General features: G+C 33.5%; 2 protein-coding genes across 2 annotated transcripts; one reads left to right on the plus strand and one right to left on the minus strand.

Moving 5' to 3' along the window:
- Positions 1-1,401: 1,401 nt before the first annotated feature.
- Positions 1,402-4,626, minus strand: LOC111918544 (proline-rich receptor-like protein kinase PERK1). The gene is made up of 7 exons (XM_023914196.3): positions 3,811-4,626; positions 3,174-3,728; positions 2,936-3,022; positions 2,779-2,849; positions 2,484-2,560; positions 2,256-2,403; positions 1,402-2,010 (listed from the first exon to the last, which is right to left on the minus strand). Exons 1-7 carry the CDS (start codon positions 4,460-4,462, stop codon positions 1,549-1,551), a joined length of 2,052 nt encoding a protein of 683 aa, XP_023769964.1. The 5' UTR covers positions 4,463-4,626; the 3' UTR covers positions 1,402-1,548.
- A 3,255-nt stretch (positions 4,627-7,881) lies between these two features.
- On the plus strand, positions 7,882-16,602 carry LOC111918525 (polygalacturonate 4-alpha-galacturonosyltransferase-like). Its single transcript, XM_052766567.1, has 10 exons — positions 7,882-8,058; positions 8,173-8,398; positions 8,612-8,632; positions 8,709-8,775; positions 9,040-9,177; positions 9,244-9,293; positions 9,386-9,432; positions 9,508-9,842; positions 9,937-10,294; positions 16,129-16,602. The coding sequence occupies exons 1-10, from the start codon at positions 7,882-7,884 to the stop codon at positions 16,600-16,602; spliced, it is 1,893 nt and encodes a 630-aa protein (XP_052622527.1).
- The last annotated feature ends 252 nt before the right edge of the window (positions 16,603-16,854 follow it).

The following is a 16,854-nucleotide window of genomic DNA, read 5'->3' on the forward strand; positions in this document are numbered from 1 at the left end:
TCTTCTTTCTCTCTCTTCATTTTCGGTGGAAAGTATTCTGATGGTTTGTGGTTGCTCAAAGGGTTAAGCTCTCCATAACTATTGTTGTGGAGAGTATAGTAGATGGTCTAAATTAAAAGTTACTAAAAAAGAAAATCAAAATTGCTCCTTAAAATAAAAAAACTTTAAAAAAGTATAGAAATCTATTTCATGAATGTAAATATTCTTATAAATTAAAAATTGTAAATACATTTTTATTTTATTTTTAATTTAAACAGAAAATAATTTTGTAATTCGTAGTTTGACCCGTTGGAAATTTTGTTGTTCTTTTTAAACTAGACAAAATATGATAAATTATCACATCAAATATTGGTTATTTTTTTGTGCCGTATTTATAATATCTTTATTACAAAAATTTGACTTTAATAATGACATCATATTTTAAAAAAATCTTACTGTATTAGATATTATACTTTGAACATCTACCATCTAGTATGAAAACTATGTTGTAAATGATATTACTGCTTTTGAATATATTTTTTAAAATGCAATGTTATAACATAACATTTTCAATATTGTATTGATTATTAATTTGGTTAATCAAGCTTGATAATTCATTTTTTTTGGGTTTGATTTTAGTTCACACTTATAAAAACAAACTAGTTAACCGAAATCAAATTATTTGGAGAATTTTTTTGACAAATATAACCATTCCTTTTAATTATTTTGTCATACAAAGTAACAAAATACAAGAAAACATAGCATAATCAAATATAATTTTTTTTATCATTCGTGTTAGTCTACTTTAGAGGATGTGGAACTCATAATACAACAATAAAACATATCGTAGATCATATACAGTAATAGTAGTATGAACCTAAAATTTATAATCGTAGTAGTTTTACAATCTATAAAGAACTAACAATAGGTGACACTATCAACTTGTTGTCGGTTTGTCATAGCTCTAATTTAATCGATTATAAATTTATTTAGTTTCTAAATTTACTTATTTTAAAATATATTTCGCTTACATAAACTTTATAATGTTAGGCCAACCTACCAGTAGACCAATACTAATTAAGCAAGTGAGTCCAAAACCCAACTATCAAAACTTGTTGCTTGAAACATCCATTTTTATATAACTTCTCGGAAAAAGAAACGGATTAAAACATATCATGTTTAAATTCATATTTATTTGTGTAACATTATCCTTTCAATTGTTTTTTAACAACTACATGAATATCCCGTTAGTCGCCCAAAATCCCACATAACGTGCTAGCCATTATCCATAAACGACGACGTCCAAAATGACAAATGACAGCTACGATTATTTTGTCAAACCCTTTTAAAAATCCTCCATTAAAATAACCTTCAATCCAACTGTCAAAAACAAACACACCACAAAAGTCTCAACAAAAAACCTTTGAATCTTTCAAATTAGCATCCATTTTATTCTTTCAAATTAAAGAATTGTATACCATTATATCGTTTCAAAAAAGACCAAAACAACTTTAAATACATATCCAAAAAAAAAAAATTAGCATCAAATTTTTATACAATTATAATTAATCAAAACCCATCGCTATAACCCCGAGTATCTTTCCTCAACTTCCCCATCTCCATTTCTCGTGTATTTTGCCCTTCACTACTTGACCCGGACGGATTCAACCCGTATTCACTCGTGGGTCGACTATACTCACTACTCGCATATTCTTGTGTCCCGAGAGCCATTTTTCTGAATTTAACCATATCTTCATTATACTGAGCCGTATCGTAGTCTGAGCTCCCATTGTAGACTGAACTGTGTCCTGGTCTGATCCCCTCGTCGAGATCAGACAGGGACACATCGCCTTCTAGGGCGCGGACCACCTGGCTCATCTTGGGTCGCCGGCGGGCCGAGTGGCGGACACACACGGCGGCACATGACACCATGCGGGCCATCTCGCTATGGTTGTAGTCTTTTGGTAAACGTTGGTCAACTATGGAGTCAAAATTTCCGTCTTCTAAAGCTCGGGTTAGCAATGGCCTTGCCTGTAATTGGGTAGATTTTTCAAAGTATAATGAGTCGAACGAAACTTTTGATAACCAAAAGTATAATAATTGTAAAAAAAGGTCAAGGGTTCAAGTTTTAACAGTAGTGTGAGAGTTTTAATTCCAATGTGGATTGACAGATACCTAGTGGGACCACTGAGTATCTGATTTACATGTCACATGATGTCGTGGGCCGACTCAAGGTTACACTAATAAATGAAAGTAAGTTGCTATTTTTTACTCACCCAATCGACTAAACTATCGTCCATGAAAGTTTGAGCGGTATCAACAGGTCTTCGTCCGGTTATCAACTCCAAGAGCATGACCCCGTATGAGAAAACATCGGATTTCTCCGTGAGTTTTCCTGAAGCTGCATACTCTGGTGCTAGATAACTATATAAAATTTAAAACGAAAAAAAAAATGAAAAATAATTCGATTAAAAAAACGGAATTCCAAATTAAGAAAATCATACCCGAAAGTTCCCATCACTCGGGTTGAGACGTGAGTGGCTACATCAGAAGTAATCTTGGCAAGCCCAAAATCAGCAACCTGAGAAATTACGCGGCACCAATAAATACAAAACTCATAGACATCATAAAGTCGACAGTCTGACATGACAGGCTGTACTATGTTTTGTTGTTTATTATAGCATACTAATTCCATTTCTTTCAATTACAACAATGTACTTTCAATTTTTTTGTATTTCTTGCGTTTAACCCAACAAAAAAAATGCAATTTTTTATCGCATCCAGATCAAAAGATCTTACCTTTGCTTCAAAATTGAATTCAAGAAGAATGTTAGCAGCCTTGATATCACGATGAATAATCTTGGGATGACCTGGAAATAAAGAAAACAAAACGTTGGGATTTTTTTTTTTGTAAAATATATCACAATAAATGTTTAAAAAATAAAATAAAACTTACAGTCCTCATGGAGATAAGCTAGTCCTTTTGCAGCTCCTAGAGCAATCCTCAATCTTGTTGAGAAATCCATCACGGGGCGATTCTTGCCTGAAAAATTATTCAGGATTATAAATTCACAATCTTTATACTAAATTAGCAATTTTTTTGAAAAGGGTTTCTCAAAGATCGAATCTTTAAGTAATAAAGCTCGATTCTTGATATAATTTGATGGATTGGGATGAAGAAACGAAGAACATACCATGTAAATGATACTCCATAGTGTTGTTTGGAACAAATTCATAAACAAGCATTCTTTGATCTCCACTGATGCAATATCCGACTAAAGAAACAAGATGTTTGTGATGAACTCGACTAATGATCTCCACCTCCGCTTGAAACTCCCTTTCTCCCTGTCCACTTCCGGCTTTCAATGATTTAACGGCGACCTCTTTTCCGTTCGGAAGCACTCCTTTATGGACGTATCCGAACCCACCTTGTCCGAGGAGGTTGGCTTCGGAGAAACCTTCGGTAGCCATGGCTAATTCTTCGTATGTGAATGTGCTTTTCGAGAAACCTAGTGACATACCGGGAGTAGGAGGTGGAAGTGGGTTCGAACCGCCGGAGTAATTTGATCCTGAACCACCGCTGCTACTCAGAAACGGCGGACGCGGTGGAGGTTGTGGCGAAGGTGATCTAGCTGGTGATTGTGGTGGCCGTGTTCCCATTGGCGGGGGTTTCAGTGGTGGCATCATTACGACGTGATCGCCAGGAGGTGGCGCGTTGTGCTGCCATTGTTGAGGATGGTAAGGATCAGCTGCACCACCACACAAACAATCAACATCACAAATGACAAGAAATTAAGATCCCTAATGAAATTTTGGTGAACGGAATCTGACCTTTAGGTGGTGGAGGTGGAGGAACATAGTAACCGGCAGGGTCGTTGGTTCTTCTTTTCTTCTTTTTACAACAAATAAATAGAATACTAAATATCGCGAGTATCAGAACTCCGCCGATGGCGATTCCAACGACGGCCCCGGTTGAAATTCCGGAAGAGCCGTCAGACGACGGAGCCGCGGGAGGACTAGAAGACACACTCCTGGGAGGCGGTGGAGAGGATGTAGTTTGTCCCGGAGTAGACGGTGGGCTATTTCTTGGAACGGATGGTGGCGGGTTAGATGGCGTAGAGCCGGGAGGTGACGGAGTCGGAGGCGATGGTGATGGTAGCGTAGGAGTAGCTGAGGAAGGGGGCGGGGAGGTTGTTGTGGGTGGTGCGGGGGAAGTGGTTGGAGGTGGAGTAACAGGAGTCGGGGGAGAAGGAACAGGGGTGACGGGGGTTGGTGGGGTTGGAGACGGCGGCGGAGAAAGAGGTGTGGATGGAGGTGGAGGAGAAGCAGGGGTGGATGGAGGCGGGGCAGAAGGAGTGGGTGGTGGTGTAGCTGCAGCGGGTGGTGGTGTAGTTGCAGCGGGTGGTGGTGAAGTGGTGTTAGTGGATGGTGGTGTAGATGGGGTGGTGGGTGCCGGAGAAGCTACCGGCGGTGGAGAAGACATAATCAAGATTGCTTACAGACGTGAGGCGGTGCTTGCGGAAACAAATGTTGAAAAAATTGTAGAAAAAGACGGCGTGGATTTGTTTTTCCGGCGAGAATTTCTCCTTTGATTGGGAGAATAAATGGATTAAATTTGAGGGTTTTGAAGAATTCAAGTGATGATGATGATGATTATACATGTGCGATTGGAGAACAGGGTGTAGCAAAATACGGTGGTGGGTCCAACGCGGAGGGGCCACGGATGTTCATTTGTCTTACTCGGCCACTTCATCTCAAAATACTCTTTTTTGGCAAAATTAAAATAAATTGTGATAAATCTTAAATATTTTTTTCCTAAAAAATTGCTGATTATTATTGATTTTTTAATAAAATAATAAATTAAATAGAAAATAGTTAAATGAAGTTATGAAACTATAATCGTAAAGAGATATAAACAAAAAAAGGCCACAGCTGATTTGTTGATTTAATCTACAAATAATAACAAATTTCGAAATATGTTACTCTAACTCATTATTTCATATGGTATTTATTTCTTGTATAGTCCCTGTCAAAAAAGAAATTATATACGTAGAGAATTTTTATTTTCATACTTTGGAATTGTGATTTATATGCTGTGGAATTATTCATATTATTTTGAGGTACATGTTTTTTTTCGATTTTTTAAGTTTTTTTCTTATTAGATTTTTAAACACCATTTTCATGGCAAAGAAAGATTTTTATAATGTGAAAATAAAGTGTCATGAGATATATTTTTCCAACAAAAAAGGTATAAAAAAAAGTCTAGAAAGTATATGGAGAACTAATTTGGAATCATATAGTAATGATTATTTTTGGAAGAATAAAAAATAATGATCTATTTTGTTAAAAAAAACTTGTATGAATGTGATTATATTTGTTTTCTAGTTATAAATATATATTTAATATATTAATTAAGGGCAAATGACATAACATATATTATATTTTTATTTTATTTCGACATTGAATTATTTTTTTATTTTAAATCGAACATCGTAATTTTTCAAGGCCATTCACTTTCATGGGTCACTCGGTTTGTCATGTTCGAGTTGGAGAATGTAAAATCAAAATCGTCAAAAATATATTAAAAAAATTAAACATAATGTCTTTATAACCTAAAAATGGAAAATGCAAGTAGGAAAAAAAAAGTAAAATGTTGTGTTTTTTGGTGCCATTTAATGAAAATATAAAAATGTAATATTGAACAAAATTAGAAAAATAGGATATTCGATTTAAAAGAAAAAATAATGTCAATTAATTATCTATAAAAAAAACATCAAACCAAGCTAATCATGCATTATAAAAATTCGAAATAATGAGAGACGAAAAACGAGTGTAGGACATTTTGTATTGACAAAATAGGGAAATTAAACATGAATGTTGGTCAATTCAAAATAAACATACATATTTGACTTTTGTTAGACGAGTCGCCAATATCTAACAAATACATAAATGTGATACAAAAGAGTGTAGAACGTTGGTTATGGTACTTCATAAATGACATGCACGTCTTTTTGCATCATCCTTTTTTACATTTTAATTTATAAGCATTGCAATTTGCAACAATTAATGATCGAAAAAGACCCCAACACCTTTGTACTTTTAGGATGAATAATAAAGTACGTTTTCCACATTGTGTAACGTTATCTACAACCCATAATATCATGTTACGGAAGTTATATCTTTTTTTAAGATGGCATAATACTAACAAATTCAACCTTTAAAGGTTTGCTATTTTTTTTTATTAATTTATGTATGTACGAGAACGTATAACTTGGTAGTATGGTAACTCATCTATCATACTGTTTTCTAAAGAAAAGGTTAATGAAATGCTAAAAAAAATCAAGGTATTATTTTCATTGTTAAAAAAATCCCCAAATGTTCAAAAAGTCGTTATTTTCTTTTTGTGTCTATTAAAACTATTAGTTCAAATTATAATGTAGCAATTATTTATTGTTTAATAAGATTTTTTACATGTTACTTCGTTATCAAATGTATATAATTATTGGTGGTGACTTTTGTTCACATCATAATTCCATATTGATATATTTTTTTAAATCAAATAGTTATGTTAAATTACATATTAAATTGGGAGCTATATCATTTTTGTAACTAAAAAACAATTTTTACATCTTTGATTCTAATTGTAATGATGTGATATGATTGATTCAAATTATTGTTTATTTAGATATATTATTAATCTTAATAAAGTCAAAATAAGAGTTGGTAAAAGGGTGGTTGCTCCGAGTGAAAGGCAAACATGGGTTTGCTTTAAAGAATGAAGCCATCAAAGACGGTGACAATATTCCTAAACATCCATTTTCTATCAACTTGACATTTTCAAACCTTTACCAAAAAAATATATATATGAGTTGGATTCCAAATGTCCAATTTTATAAGGTACCCAACAACCTACATAGATGTATATATATTGAATGGTGTGATTTAGGTTTTTTCATGTAGTGGAGTAGTATACATCAATTGTAGGTATTATTAAGTGGGGAAGAATGTAAGGAGAAAAATGTGATCGACCTTAACTAGTAATTTTTTCCTTGGCTTGGAACTTGTATCACAAATCCTTTTTACTATAAACTTTTATGACTATTTGTGATATTATATTACTATTTCCATTTCCCAATGTGGATCTTATGTATCACTTCTCGAACATTTGTGATGTCACTTCACATATGTTTTTGGAAGAGCATCAACAAGTTGATAATAGCTTTTTCAAGGGTTCTTTGTTTAGTCAAATAAGCTTTTAAAAAGTTAGAATTATATATTATATAAATATAATATATAATACATGCGTTACTTATGAATAGTATCTTATCTTTGTACCTCATATTTGGCCATAACATTTTATTTGGCTTACTTTTTTCGGCCTATACCAAGAGTTAGGTTGATTTTAGAAGTGTTACCATAAGTTACATGAATAGTTCCTATAATTTGTTCGTTTATTAAAAATTTATCTTGTTTAAATTTTTGTTGTTTAAAGTTACTCGACTCATAAAAGTTTTCAATTGCTTTAACGTTTGTTGTTTTAAGTTAGATAAATGTTCCTTAATATTCTCTTCTATAACGTAATATAGGTTGATCTACTACACTCATCTACTATCATACAAACACAAAATAAAAAAAAATAAAAACAACAGAGAAAAAAATATTGATATATATATATATATATATATATATATATATATATATATATATATATATATATATATATATATATATATATATATTTAGATGTTTCTTGACAATTAAGAGGTATAATTATTATAACATCATGTACAATCTTATTAAAGTTGTAATACAAATTTATACACACGGATCTTATTTGTAACTTACGGTCTCGGTGGAAAACCCTAAAATCGTTCTTACATCTTCGTCTGCCGTTTCTCCCAAATGTCTTCCTTCTCCCTCCTTACTCTCTTTAATCTCCGGCACAGTAAACACCAGTTTCCTGATGTCGTCGCTACCTCCACCCTCTTGATGCCGTCATTACCTCTGTTGGTGCTCCTCTACCATCCCGCTTCTACCTTAAGTCGAAATGAGAAACTGGTGGTTACGGTGTCCGAAATTGTTTATTCTCGGACTCCAATACGATAGTTTTTATCTTTGTGTTTGATTATGCGTAGACACAAGAAAAATAGTGTAACTTTTTTTTTTTTTGGGGGGGGGGGGGGGGGGGGGGAGGGGGGAGGAGGAGGGTTGCTCTTGAATATTCCTGATTATGTTTTTTTTTCCTTTTCTTTTTTTCTTATTGAAGATGGCGATCAAGAGGGGGTATCAAGTTTTGGCGTCCATAGAAACAGAGGTGGTGGTGGATCTCGTTTTCCAGTGTTCACCCTTTTGTTAATTTTAGTTCTTGCTCCCATGGTGTTCTTCGTTGGACGTGAGATTTATTCGGCTGATTCAATTGGTTAGTAATCAGACTAATCATTCTTCTTTACTGAATATTTCTATGTAAAGACAAATCTTTTTGTTGTGAAACATGCTAATTGCTTAGTGGATCTTTGAAAAGTTCAAGCGCTTTATTAGTATTTTGGATGCAAACCGAAGGTTTACCACTATGATTACTCTTTGATTTATGTCCTTTAATTATAACAGGCCATGTGTCTATTTTTTTGTGCAGATCAAAATGATTCCTCGATTAGTAATAATAAACAAGTAAGCTTCTTTATGTTTATATCATCCATATCTCAAATGTTATGATGCTCACCTTCATTGAGAAATGCATGATGTAGATTGGAGAACCAAACTTGCTTTGCAACACATCAAATCTCTTCTCTCAACTGAGGCAAGTTACTTAACATTTCGTTTATGTCAACTTGTCATTTCCTTAAACAATTATTCTCTTAATGGATAATACAAAAAGTAGCAACATGTTTTCGTTTATTTGTTTATAATAGCATCATATTTTCATTTCTTTCTATTAAATCAAAGTACTTTCAACTTTTATCTTAATAATGCATTGCATATTGAAAGATCAAAGATCCACACTTTAACCGTTCTTTCACTACTCTAAGGTTAATTTCAATATGTTGATAATTGTATGTGTTGGGTTATTGATTTCATCAAGGCCAACAGAGATGACTTGGGACCCTTGAGTCTTGATTCTTTTCGTAAACAAAACTTTTCAGCTTCTTGGAAGTTTTCAGGACAAGAAAATGTGATTGATATTAGTTTAAGTTCTTCTGAGTTTTGTATAACTCATTCTCCATTTGTTTCTTGTTCTCTTATATGATCTAACATATTCCCATATAGCATAATGTGGCAACTAATAACCAAGAAAACCCCAAAAGGCAAACAAGATAGTTCTTTAGATGGTAATGATGTTCTTTAGACTAATGTTTCCATAAGACTATAAGAATAAAAACTACATTCATGTTTATATTCCCAAATGCAGATGATCATTCTCAATACGTGGAGACACCCACAAAGCTAGCTAGAAGGGTAAATTTCTACTTTCAAGTCAACAATCATTCATTTATTCTAAATGATTAAAAACTTACACTTGTAATATTTTAGAAACCGAGAGACAAAAGACGTGAAACACGAGCAACTGGTTTAATGAAAGAAGATGAAGATGTAAGTATAAAGCTTGAAAATGCAGCCATTGAAAAATCCAAATCGGTTGATTCTACTGTTTTGGGGAAGTATAGTATATGGAGGAAAGAGGTTGATAATAAGAACATAGATACACCTGTTTGTTTGATTAGAGATCAAATCATCATGGCTAGGGTTTATCTAAGCATTGCAACTATGAAAAACAAGACAAACATGGCTCATGAGCTACAAATCCGACTTAAAGAAAGTCAACGTGCTTTAGGAGGTGCAACAACTGATATTGATCTTAATCAAAGGTATCATATCAAATTATTAATACATGTATTTAATTTATATATCAATATCTTTTCTATTCAACTCATAACATCTTTTTCTTGATATTCAATTTAGTGCCCCAGAGAAAATAAAAGATATGGGACAATTGTTGTCAAAAGCTAGAGATCAACTTTATTATTGCAAATTACTTATAGGGAAGTTAAGAGCTATGCTTCAATCTGCAGATGAACAAGTTCGTAGCTTGAAAAAGCAAAGCACTTTTTTAAGCCAATTAGCAGCTAAAACAATTCCAAATGGAATTCATTGCTTATCAATGCGTTTAAAAATTGAGTATTATCTTCTTTCACCAGAAAAAAGAAATTTTCCAAGAATTCAGAATCTTAAAAATCCAAGTCTATATCATTATGCTCTTTTCTTTGATAATGTATTGGTTGCATCCGTTGTTGTCAAGTCTACAATCATGAATGCTAAAGTAATTATGGATAATGGATGTCATTGTGGTAAATTTTCTGTCTTTTAAGGAATAATGTAGAAAGAAATAGTAAGAATGAGTGATTTTGGAAAAAATATTTCATGTGATAATTAATTTTATGCCCAAAATTGTTCTTGTAAAGTTAGTGTCTTTTTTCTACAATGAGAAGTTAAACGTCATGATTTGAAAAATCAATAATACACTTATGGAAGTCCTATCATAAAATAATTACCTTTTGAACATTTAATAGAAATCTTATTTAATACAGATTTATAAACGTGTATTTATTTGTACTACCTTTGGAACATAATAAATTTGTAAAAGAATATATATATATATATATATATATATATATATATATATATATATATATATATATATATATATATATATATATATATATATATATATATTTGCGAAAACGCGAATAATTTGCGAAAACGCGAAAACAAGAAAAACCTATGATATTGTGTCACCTCAACATTATATTTTGGAAAATAATTTATCCAAATATTGAAATACATGATGATAATCGATGATAGATGAGAAATTGTTTAATATTAGCAAAGTATGATTTTTAACATTTTTATTATGAAAACATGAATTTAAAAATGATTAAGAACGTGAAAAAAAATTATTAAAATCGTCTTTAAATCTATATTACCATAACACCATCCAATGTAAACTTACTATCTTTAATTTATTTCTAATATTTTTTTATAGTACATGTGTTTGATTTTCATAAGATAAAATCTGTTTTCACGTTTTCGCAAGATATTTATATTTTCGCATGAACCTACTTATATATATATATATATATATATATATATATATATATATATATATATATATATATATATACACACACACACATACATACTAGCCGTTTATCCATGCCAAGCGCCGGGTGCAAATATTTTCTCCGATGGCTGTGGACCCGAGGGTATTTCAGTTCGATAACTGATAGGACCCAACATGCATGATTATATATGACATATGTTTGTGTGGTGGTATTTTGGGGGAAATGATTAAGCTCCGTGCTTATAGTTTGATTGTTATGGCTTCAGGTACTTTAGATGATTAGGGGAAAGCAAATGCGTGATCGTACACATCCTTCGATAACATGTTTCTAGAAGATTTTATGATACAATTATCTTGGTATATTTGTAGTTGATACTTGGTTTTGATATTGTTGAAACATGAAAAGTGAACCTCTAGCAATCACAAGAATAAAGATCCGAAGTCAGCAGTTTCCGAGATTGGTTAAATCCTAAATAGAGATGGAGTACGGGATAGTGATCATTCTGAGACGCAGTGAAGATTCGAGATTAGCTGCCAGTTTGAACATTTAATGTTTCTTGTCTTATTCGTGATGTAATGTTTCATAGGACATATCTTTTTATATCTCTTAGATGATCAGTTTCCAGTAGTTGATTATTAACCAGTACTAGGAATGTTACTTAGTATGTAAGATGTACCCCATTAGTCTATTTAAGGAGTGTTTTGAATGACAAGAAATATATGAATTTTTACTCCAAAGATAGCAAAAATTCTCTTTAATTCTCTTTTACTTTTCTCTCAAGTCAAGATCTTTCATAACATTCTTCTTGTTCATTAAATGTCTTTACATTGATTATACTCCTAGTTTACATCATTTAATATTGAGTACTTTGTTAAATATTTCATTCATGTCTTGACTGGTATTACCAAACTTGAGTGAAACTTTTAATTAAGAGTATACATTGATCTTAAAGATTAACTCAAGGTTTGAGTTTTCAAACCTTGCCCTTGTGTATTGATTCTAGTACTCACAATTGGTATTAGAGCTTTAGTGGTTGTCTTTTGAATCCATAAGAACAAATTGTAGTTGATTCAAAATTACCTTGGTATTTCGATCATTTCTGTGTTCAGGATAAAAGTTTTCTATATACCGCTTCTGATCTAATATCTTAACTTCAATGGCTGCTCCTAATTCTCAACAAATGTATTCAAATGCAAATAGAAAATAGCGCGGGTTGCCCTTCTCATGCGCCATTGCTAGTTGTTGAAGAGTATGATCAGTGGAAAGTCGGAATGGAAAGGTTTTTACCTGGTAAAGAAAAAGGTGAAGCTATCTGAAGATCTGTAAAAAGAAGGTCCACATGTTCTAGTTAGACAAAGTGTGAGCGATGCTGCTACAACTCTCATGGGACAGGAAGAACAACGTTAAACACCTCTCATTGCTGATGACATCGAGAAACTGCATGCATATCAAATTGCTTTTTCCGAAATGGTGTTTGGTGTTCCTCCTTCTCTCTTTGGGAACATTAAGTTGTGCAAATATGCTAAAGAAATTTAGGACATACTCCAAGACCTGTTCGAGGGATCAAAAAATATGAAGGACAAGTGCTTGACTTCTGTTGTTGTCACACCCCAAAACCAAGAACGGCGGAAACGTTCTGGGGCGGAGGACGTCATGTACAGTATCACAACAATGTAAAGTAGTAAACAAGCAACAACATCATCCATTTCATTAATAATAGAATTATTATACAAGTGTGTTCTGTCAAATTTTGATAAACACTAAAGCATAAATTAAAATGAAAGATGAGTCTTGAACAAGCTCCATCTTCCTTTCTCCTTGCATCGGTACCTGTCTATAATGACCTGAGGATACAAGTAATTTTGAAAGCGAGTATCAGCTTTAAAGCTGGTGAGATCATAAGTATTTTAGTGGCTTAATTTGTATGTAAGAACTTGTAAGTTTATGAACTGTAAGTATGGAAAATGTAAATGAACTGTAAGTATAAAAATGTTTGTAAAACAACTGTAAACGTTTGAAAAACTCTAGAAATCCCTATGATTCCTACTATTATATAAGGGTGTCTTCTACCAAGACCTAACTGTTCTCAATGTAGTCTTCTACCAAGACTTAACTCTTCTAAATGTTCGTGTCATGTAAAAGTGTGTAATTTTCCCAAGTGTAACTATTATTAACAAAATATAGTTTTTACATTTATAGTTTAAGTGAAAAGATCACTAAATATGTGTACAGGGAAAATTAATGTAATACTAAAACGTAGCGCTATAAGAACTACTGCTGTACTACTTACCTTAAATCGGATTTATATTAAGGCATCATGTGATTAATTGTACCATACTATTGACTGGTAACAACGACATAAGAATGGTCGTAATAACGGAATGACGTTTGGCACCCGCAGGCCTGCAGGTCCCGCTGTAGCTAGCAGCAAGGTGTAGGATAGTCAATCCAGTATAGATCTATACGCAAACTCACGCTCTCCCTTCAAGAGACTCTGGCTACAACTCGGGCCATGACATTTAAGGCATGCTCCGATACACATCACAATAATTAACGTATTCATATATATATATATATATATAATGTAATGAACTGTTCTAGCTGTAATGTACGTGCTCTCTACATAGCAAGTATAGTAATGAAATCGTTCTAGTATCGTTGTATATGTTCTCTTTCTAGTATAGTTGTGTATGTTCTTCTCTAGTATACTTGTATATGTACTCATAGTAATGAAATGTTCTAGCTGTAATGTATGTGCTCTCTATCTAGCAAGTATAGACTCATGAATGAACTGGCTCATTGTATGATATCGCGTTCTAGTAATAGTTCTAGTATCTTCCTAAACTACCCAAATGGTAGTTTACTAGTAATCTAACTGGTACGTATGGACATGGATGTATACCCTTGCTACCCAAGGGTATGGGATGAACTGGAAGGACCTTTTATGACTATATATGTACACATGATATATAACTAATATTTAAACGACCTTCGGACGAGTACCCGATATCCCACCAGACCACATCTCAAGCGCGAAAAAATAGGGTGGATAGCCTTCTTAAGTCTTTTAAACATTTCTTATATAACTATACATATAGAGGCATGCAATTTATAATATAAAAGCATAAAATAAGATTTGTAAAACCTTTGAACATAAATATTTTCTAAGAAAAGATCGACTTGATGTCGATCTATAAAATGGTTTCAAAGGCATGGGTTTGATAAAACAGTTTAGTATAAAGAAACATTTGTTTAAAACACAATTGTAAATAAGTTTGAAATGTAATATACAGAGTAAAATGTACAGTGTAATAAGGAGTTTTTAAACACATAAAGTGTTTATGAAAAACATTTGAAGGAAACTGTTTGGTAAAACGACTAATGAGTAGCCAATCATTTGAATGCTGCTTATTAATCACATGTGATTGATATAATAATTAGCATAATTCTACTTGTATCCCCCCCCATAAAACATTTAAAAACAGTTTAAATCATTGATTAAGGGGTATGAACTCACCTGTATTAAGTGACTGGATTTGAACGGACTGTTATCGTAAGGAAGGATTGGGCAAGTGCTTGGTGTCAAGTGAAGACTTTAGACACAAACAATGATCCTAATTACATATGAAGACATATGTATATAAATAATTAGTGATTAAAACACTAATTATACAAGTATAAACATTTTAACGCGAGGAAAACACTTTTGGTCAAGTGCTAGGAGGCTAATGGGTTGCAACAAAGGAGTGCAATGCCCCTAATGGGAGTTTAAGGTCTAATGACCATATGTTTTGGAGTTTACGGCCCAGGGGAGTAAACTCCTGGCCGTAAACTCTCCTTAGGGTCACTAAATGAAGCTTAGAATTACTACAACTCTAGTGGTGAATTGTTTCAAGGCTAAATCAAGTGTTTGGGCTTCCTATTAACTCTTTTAAGGAGTTTACGGCCCTGGGACCATATTCCCTTGGATTTTACGGCCGTAAACTCCCTTGGGAGGGTGTTTATGGTGTTTTCAAGTCTCTAACATTTCAAGGTTATGATCTATGTTGGGTTCTAGGCATAAGGAAGGAGTTAGGGTGTCATTTGACCCCTTTATAGGGGTTTACGGCCCAAGAACTTGTCTTGGCCGTAAAATCCTTAAAAATTGTGATTCCTTATGTTTTCTAGGCTTTAAACACTTTAGGGTACATGTCTAAATTCAAGTCTAAGCCTTAGGTGCCTTAAAAGCACCATTTGAGCATGTTATTTGGAGTTTACGGCCTAAGATACTCTTGGGCCGTGAACTCCCAAACTTGGGTGATTCTTGTTTGATTTCATGTCTCTAATACACTCTTATACAAGTCCAAGGCAGTTACAAATCACGGGGGACAATCTACGCTTGGTTTCGGGAGTTTACCGCCCAAGAACACCTTGGGGAGTAAACTCCTAAATCGAATGATTTAGCTATGTAATCTATGTTATGAACACATTTAAAGCTTTCTAACACTACTAGAAAGAGTTACTCATAATTTGGGATAAAAATCCGAAGATCCGTGAGAGAGAATTTTGGCTTTTCTCTAATTGGAATTCAACTAATGAACCAATTTGGTTCAGAATTCTATTTATAGTCCTGAGATATTTTGGCAGAAAATATTTTTATTCCTGAAACGAATTCTAATGTCCTAGAGTATTGGAATAACAGTGTTGCACAAAACCCTAGTGCATCCACTCTCCTAATATCTCCTTAAGTGTAAGATCCTGAAAACTGCCAAACTTATACTCGAAATCTGAGTTTTCACTGTAACTGTTCTACTTCTATTGGCTTGATATGGTTTGTTCAGAATGGATATTTCGGGTTGTCACAGTTGTCAACGAGTTTATTACTTCAACCATAACATAACTCTCGGTGAATCAGTTGCCTCAGCCTCTAACATATACCGAATTGTCGTCAACAACATGACAACTCATGGGATTGTCCGAACTCCACTAATACAATCTCAAGTTCATCAATAGTCTTAGTAAAGGATGGGGAAACGTGAAATCGTGTCTTCAGAGTAATGGATCTTTGAAGAAGTTAAAGCTTTACCAGCTGTTTGATGAGCTTCAAGGTCATGAATCAAATGTTGCACAAACTTTAAGAGAATTCTCAGGAGGTCCTATTGCTCTTGTTAGTTCTTTCGATCCTCATGTATCGAACCCCTCTGCTTCGGACCCGTTCAAATCTGTTATCCCAACCATTCCACCTATCCAACCCTCTCCACCAACTTTACCTGCTTCTGCTAGTTCCAACTATCAGTTTGATGGAGACCTCGACCCTGAAGCAATGGACTCCGAACTACGCTTTCAACAAGAATTTTCTTTACTTTCCATGAAATATAAGCGTCCCTTCAACCCACTTACAAACTATATCACAATTGTTTCCAATATCCTCATCAAAGTAATCCCTAATGATTTTCCAAACCTTCGGAAAATCCACCTGCTTATAAACACACATCTCTACACCAAATCATACCTCGGAATCCCATGAGACTCTAAAGTCAGAAAAACCAAAGATCATTTGTCACAAGTGTATTCATGCAAATCACTATGCCAAAGACTGCTTGGATGAAGCACCACAAAAACACAAGAACAAGGACTCTGCATATTATGCTCATCGAGTCCAAGAAATGGCTACTAGTGGGAAAGCATATGTTATCACTGTGTCGGGAGATGTTGAAGGATATTGGTCATCTGGAGATGAAAATGATGTGAGTACTGGTAGAAACATATGTCTTGTGGC

The sequence above is a fragment of the Lactuca sativa genome, chromosome 8 (genome assembly GCF_002870075.4).
Source record: "Lactuca sativa cultivar Salinas chromosome 8, Lsat_Salinas_v11, whole genome shotgun sequence".
Classification (NCBI taxonomy): Eukaryota; Viridiplantae; Streptophyta; class Magnoliopsida; order Asterales; family Asteraceae; genus Lactuca; species Lactuca sativa.

Excerpts from the sequence above, each read along its gene's own strand:
- LOC111918544 (XM_023914196.3), bottom strand. The coding sequence starts at position 4,462 with ATGTCTTCTCCACCGCCGGTAGCTTCTCCGGCACCCACCACCCCATCT. Across the intron at positions 2,850-2,935 it reads AGCTTATCTCCATGAGGACT|GTCATCCCAAGATTATTCAT; the intron begins GTAAGTTTTATT and ends CTTTATTTCCAG. Across the intron at positions 2,404-2,483 it reads CGAGTGATGGGAACTTTCGG|TTATCTAGCACCAGAGTATG; the intron begins GTATGATTTTCT and ends AATTTTATATAG.
- LOC111918525 (XM_052766567.1), top strand. The coding sequence starts at position 7,882 with ATGTCTTCCTTCTCCCTCCTTACTCTCTTTAATCTCCGGCACAGTAAA. Across the intron at positions 8,633-8,708 it reads TCAAAATGATTCCTCGATTA|AAATGCATGATGTAGATTGG; the intron begins GTAATAATAAAC and ends ACCTTCATTGAG. Across the intron at positions 9,843-9,936 it reads GATATTGATCTTAATCAAAG|TGCCCCAGAGAAAATAAAAG; the intron begins GTATCATATCAA and ends TATTCAATTTAG.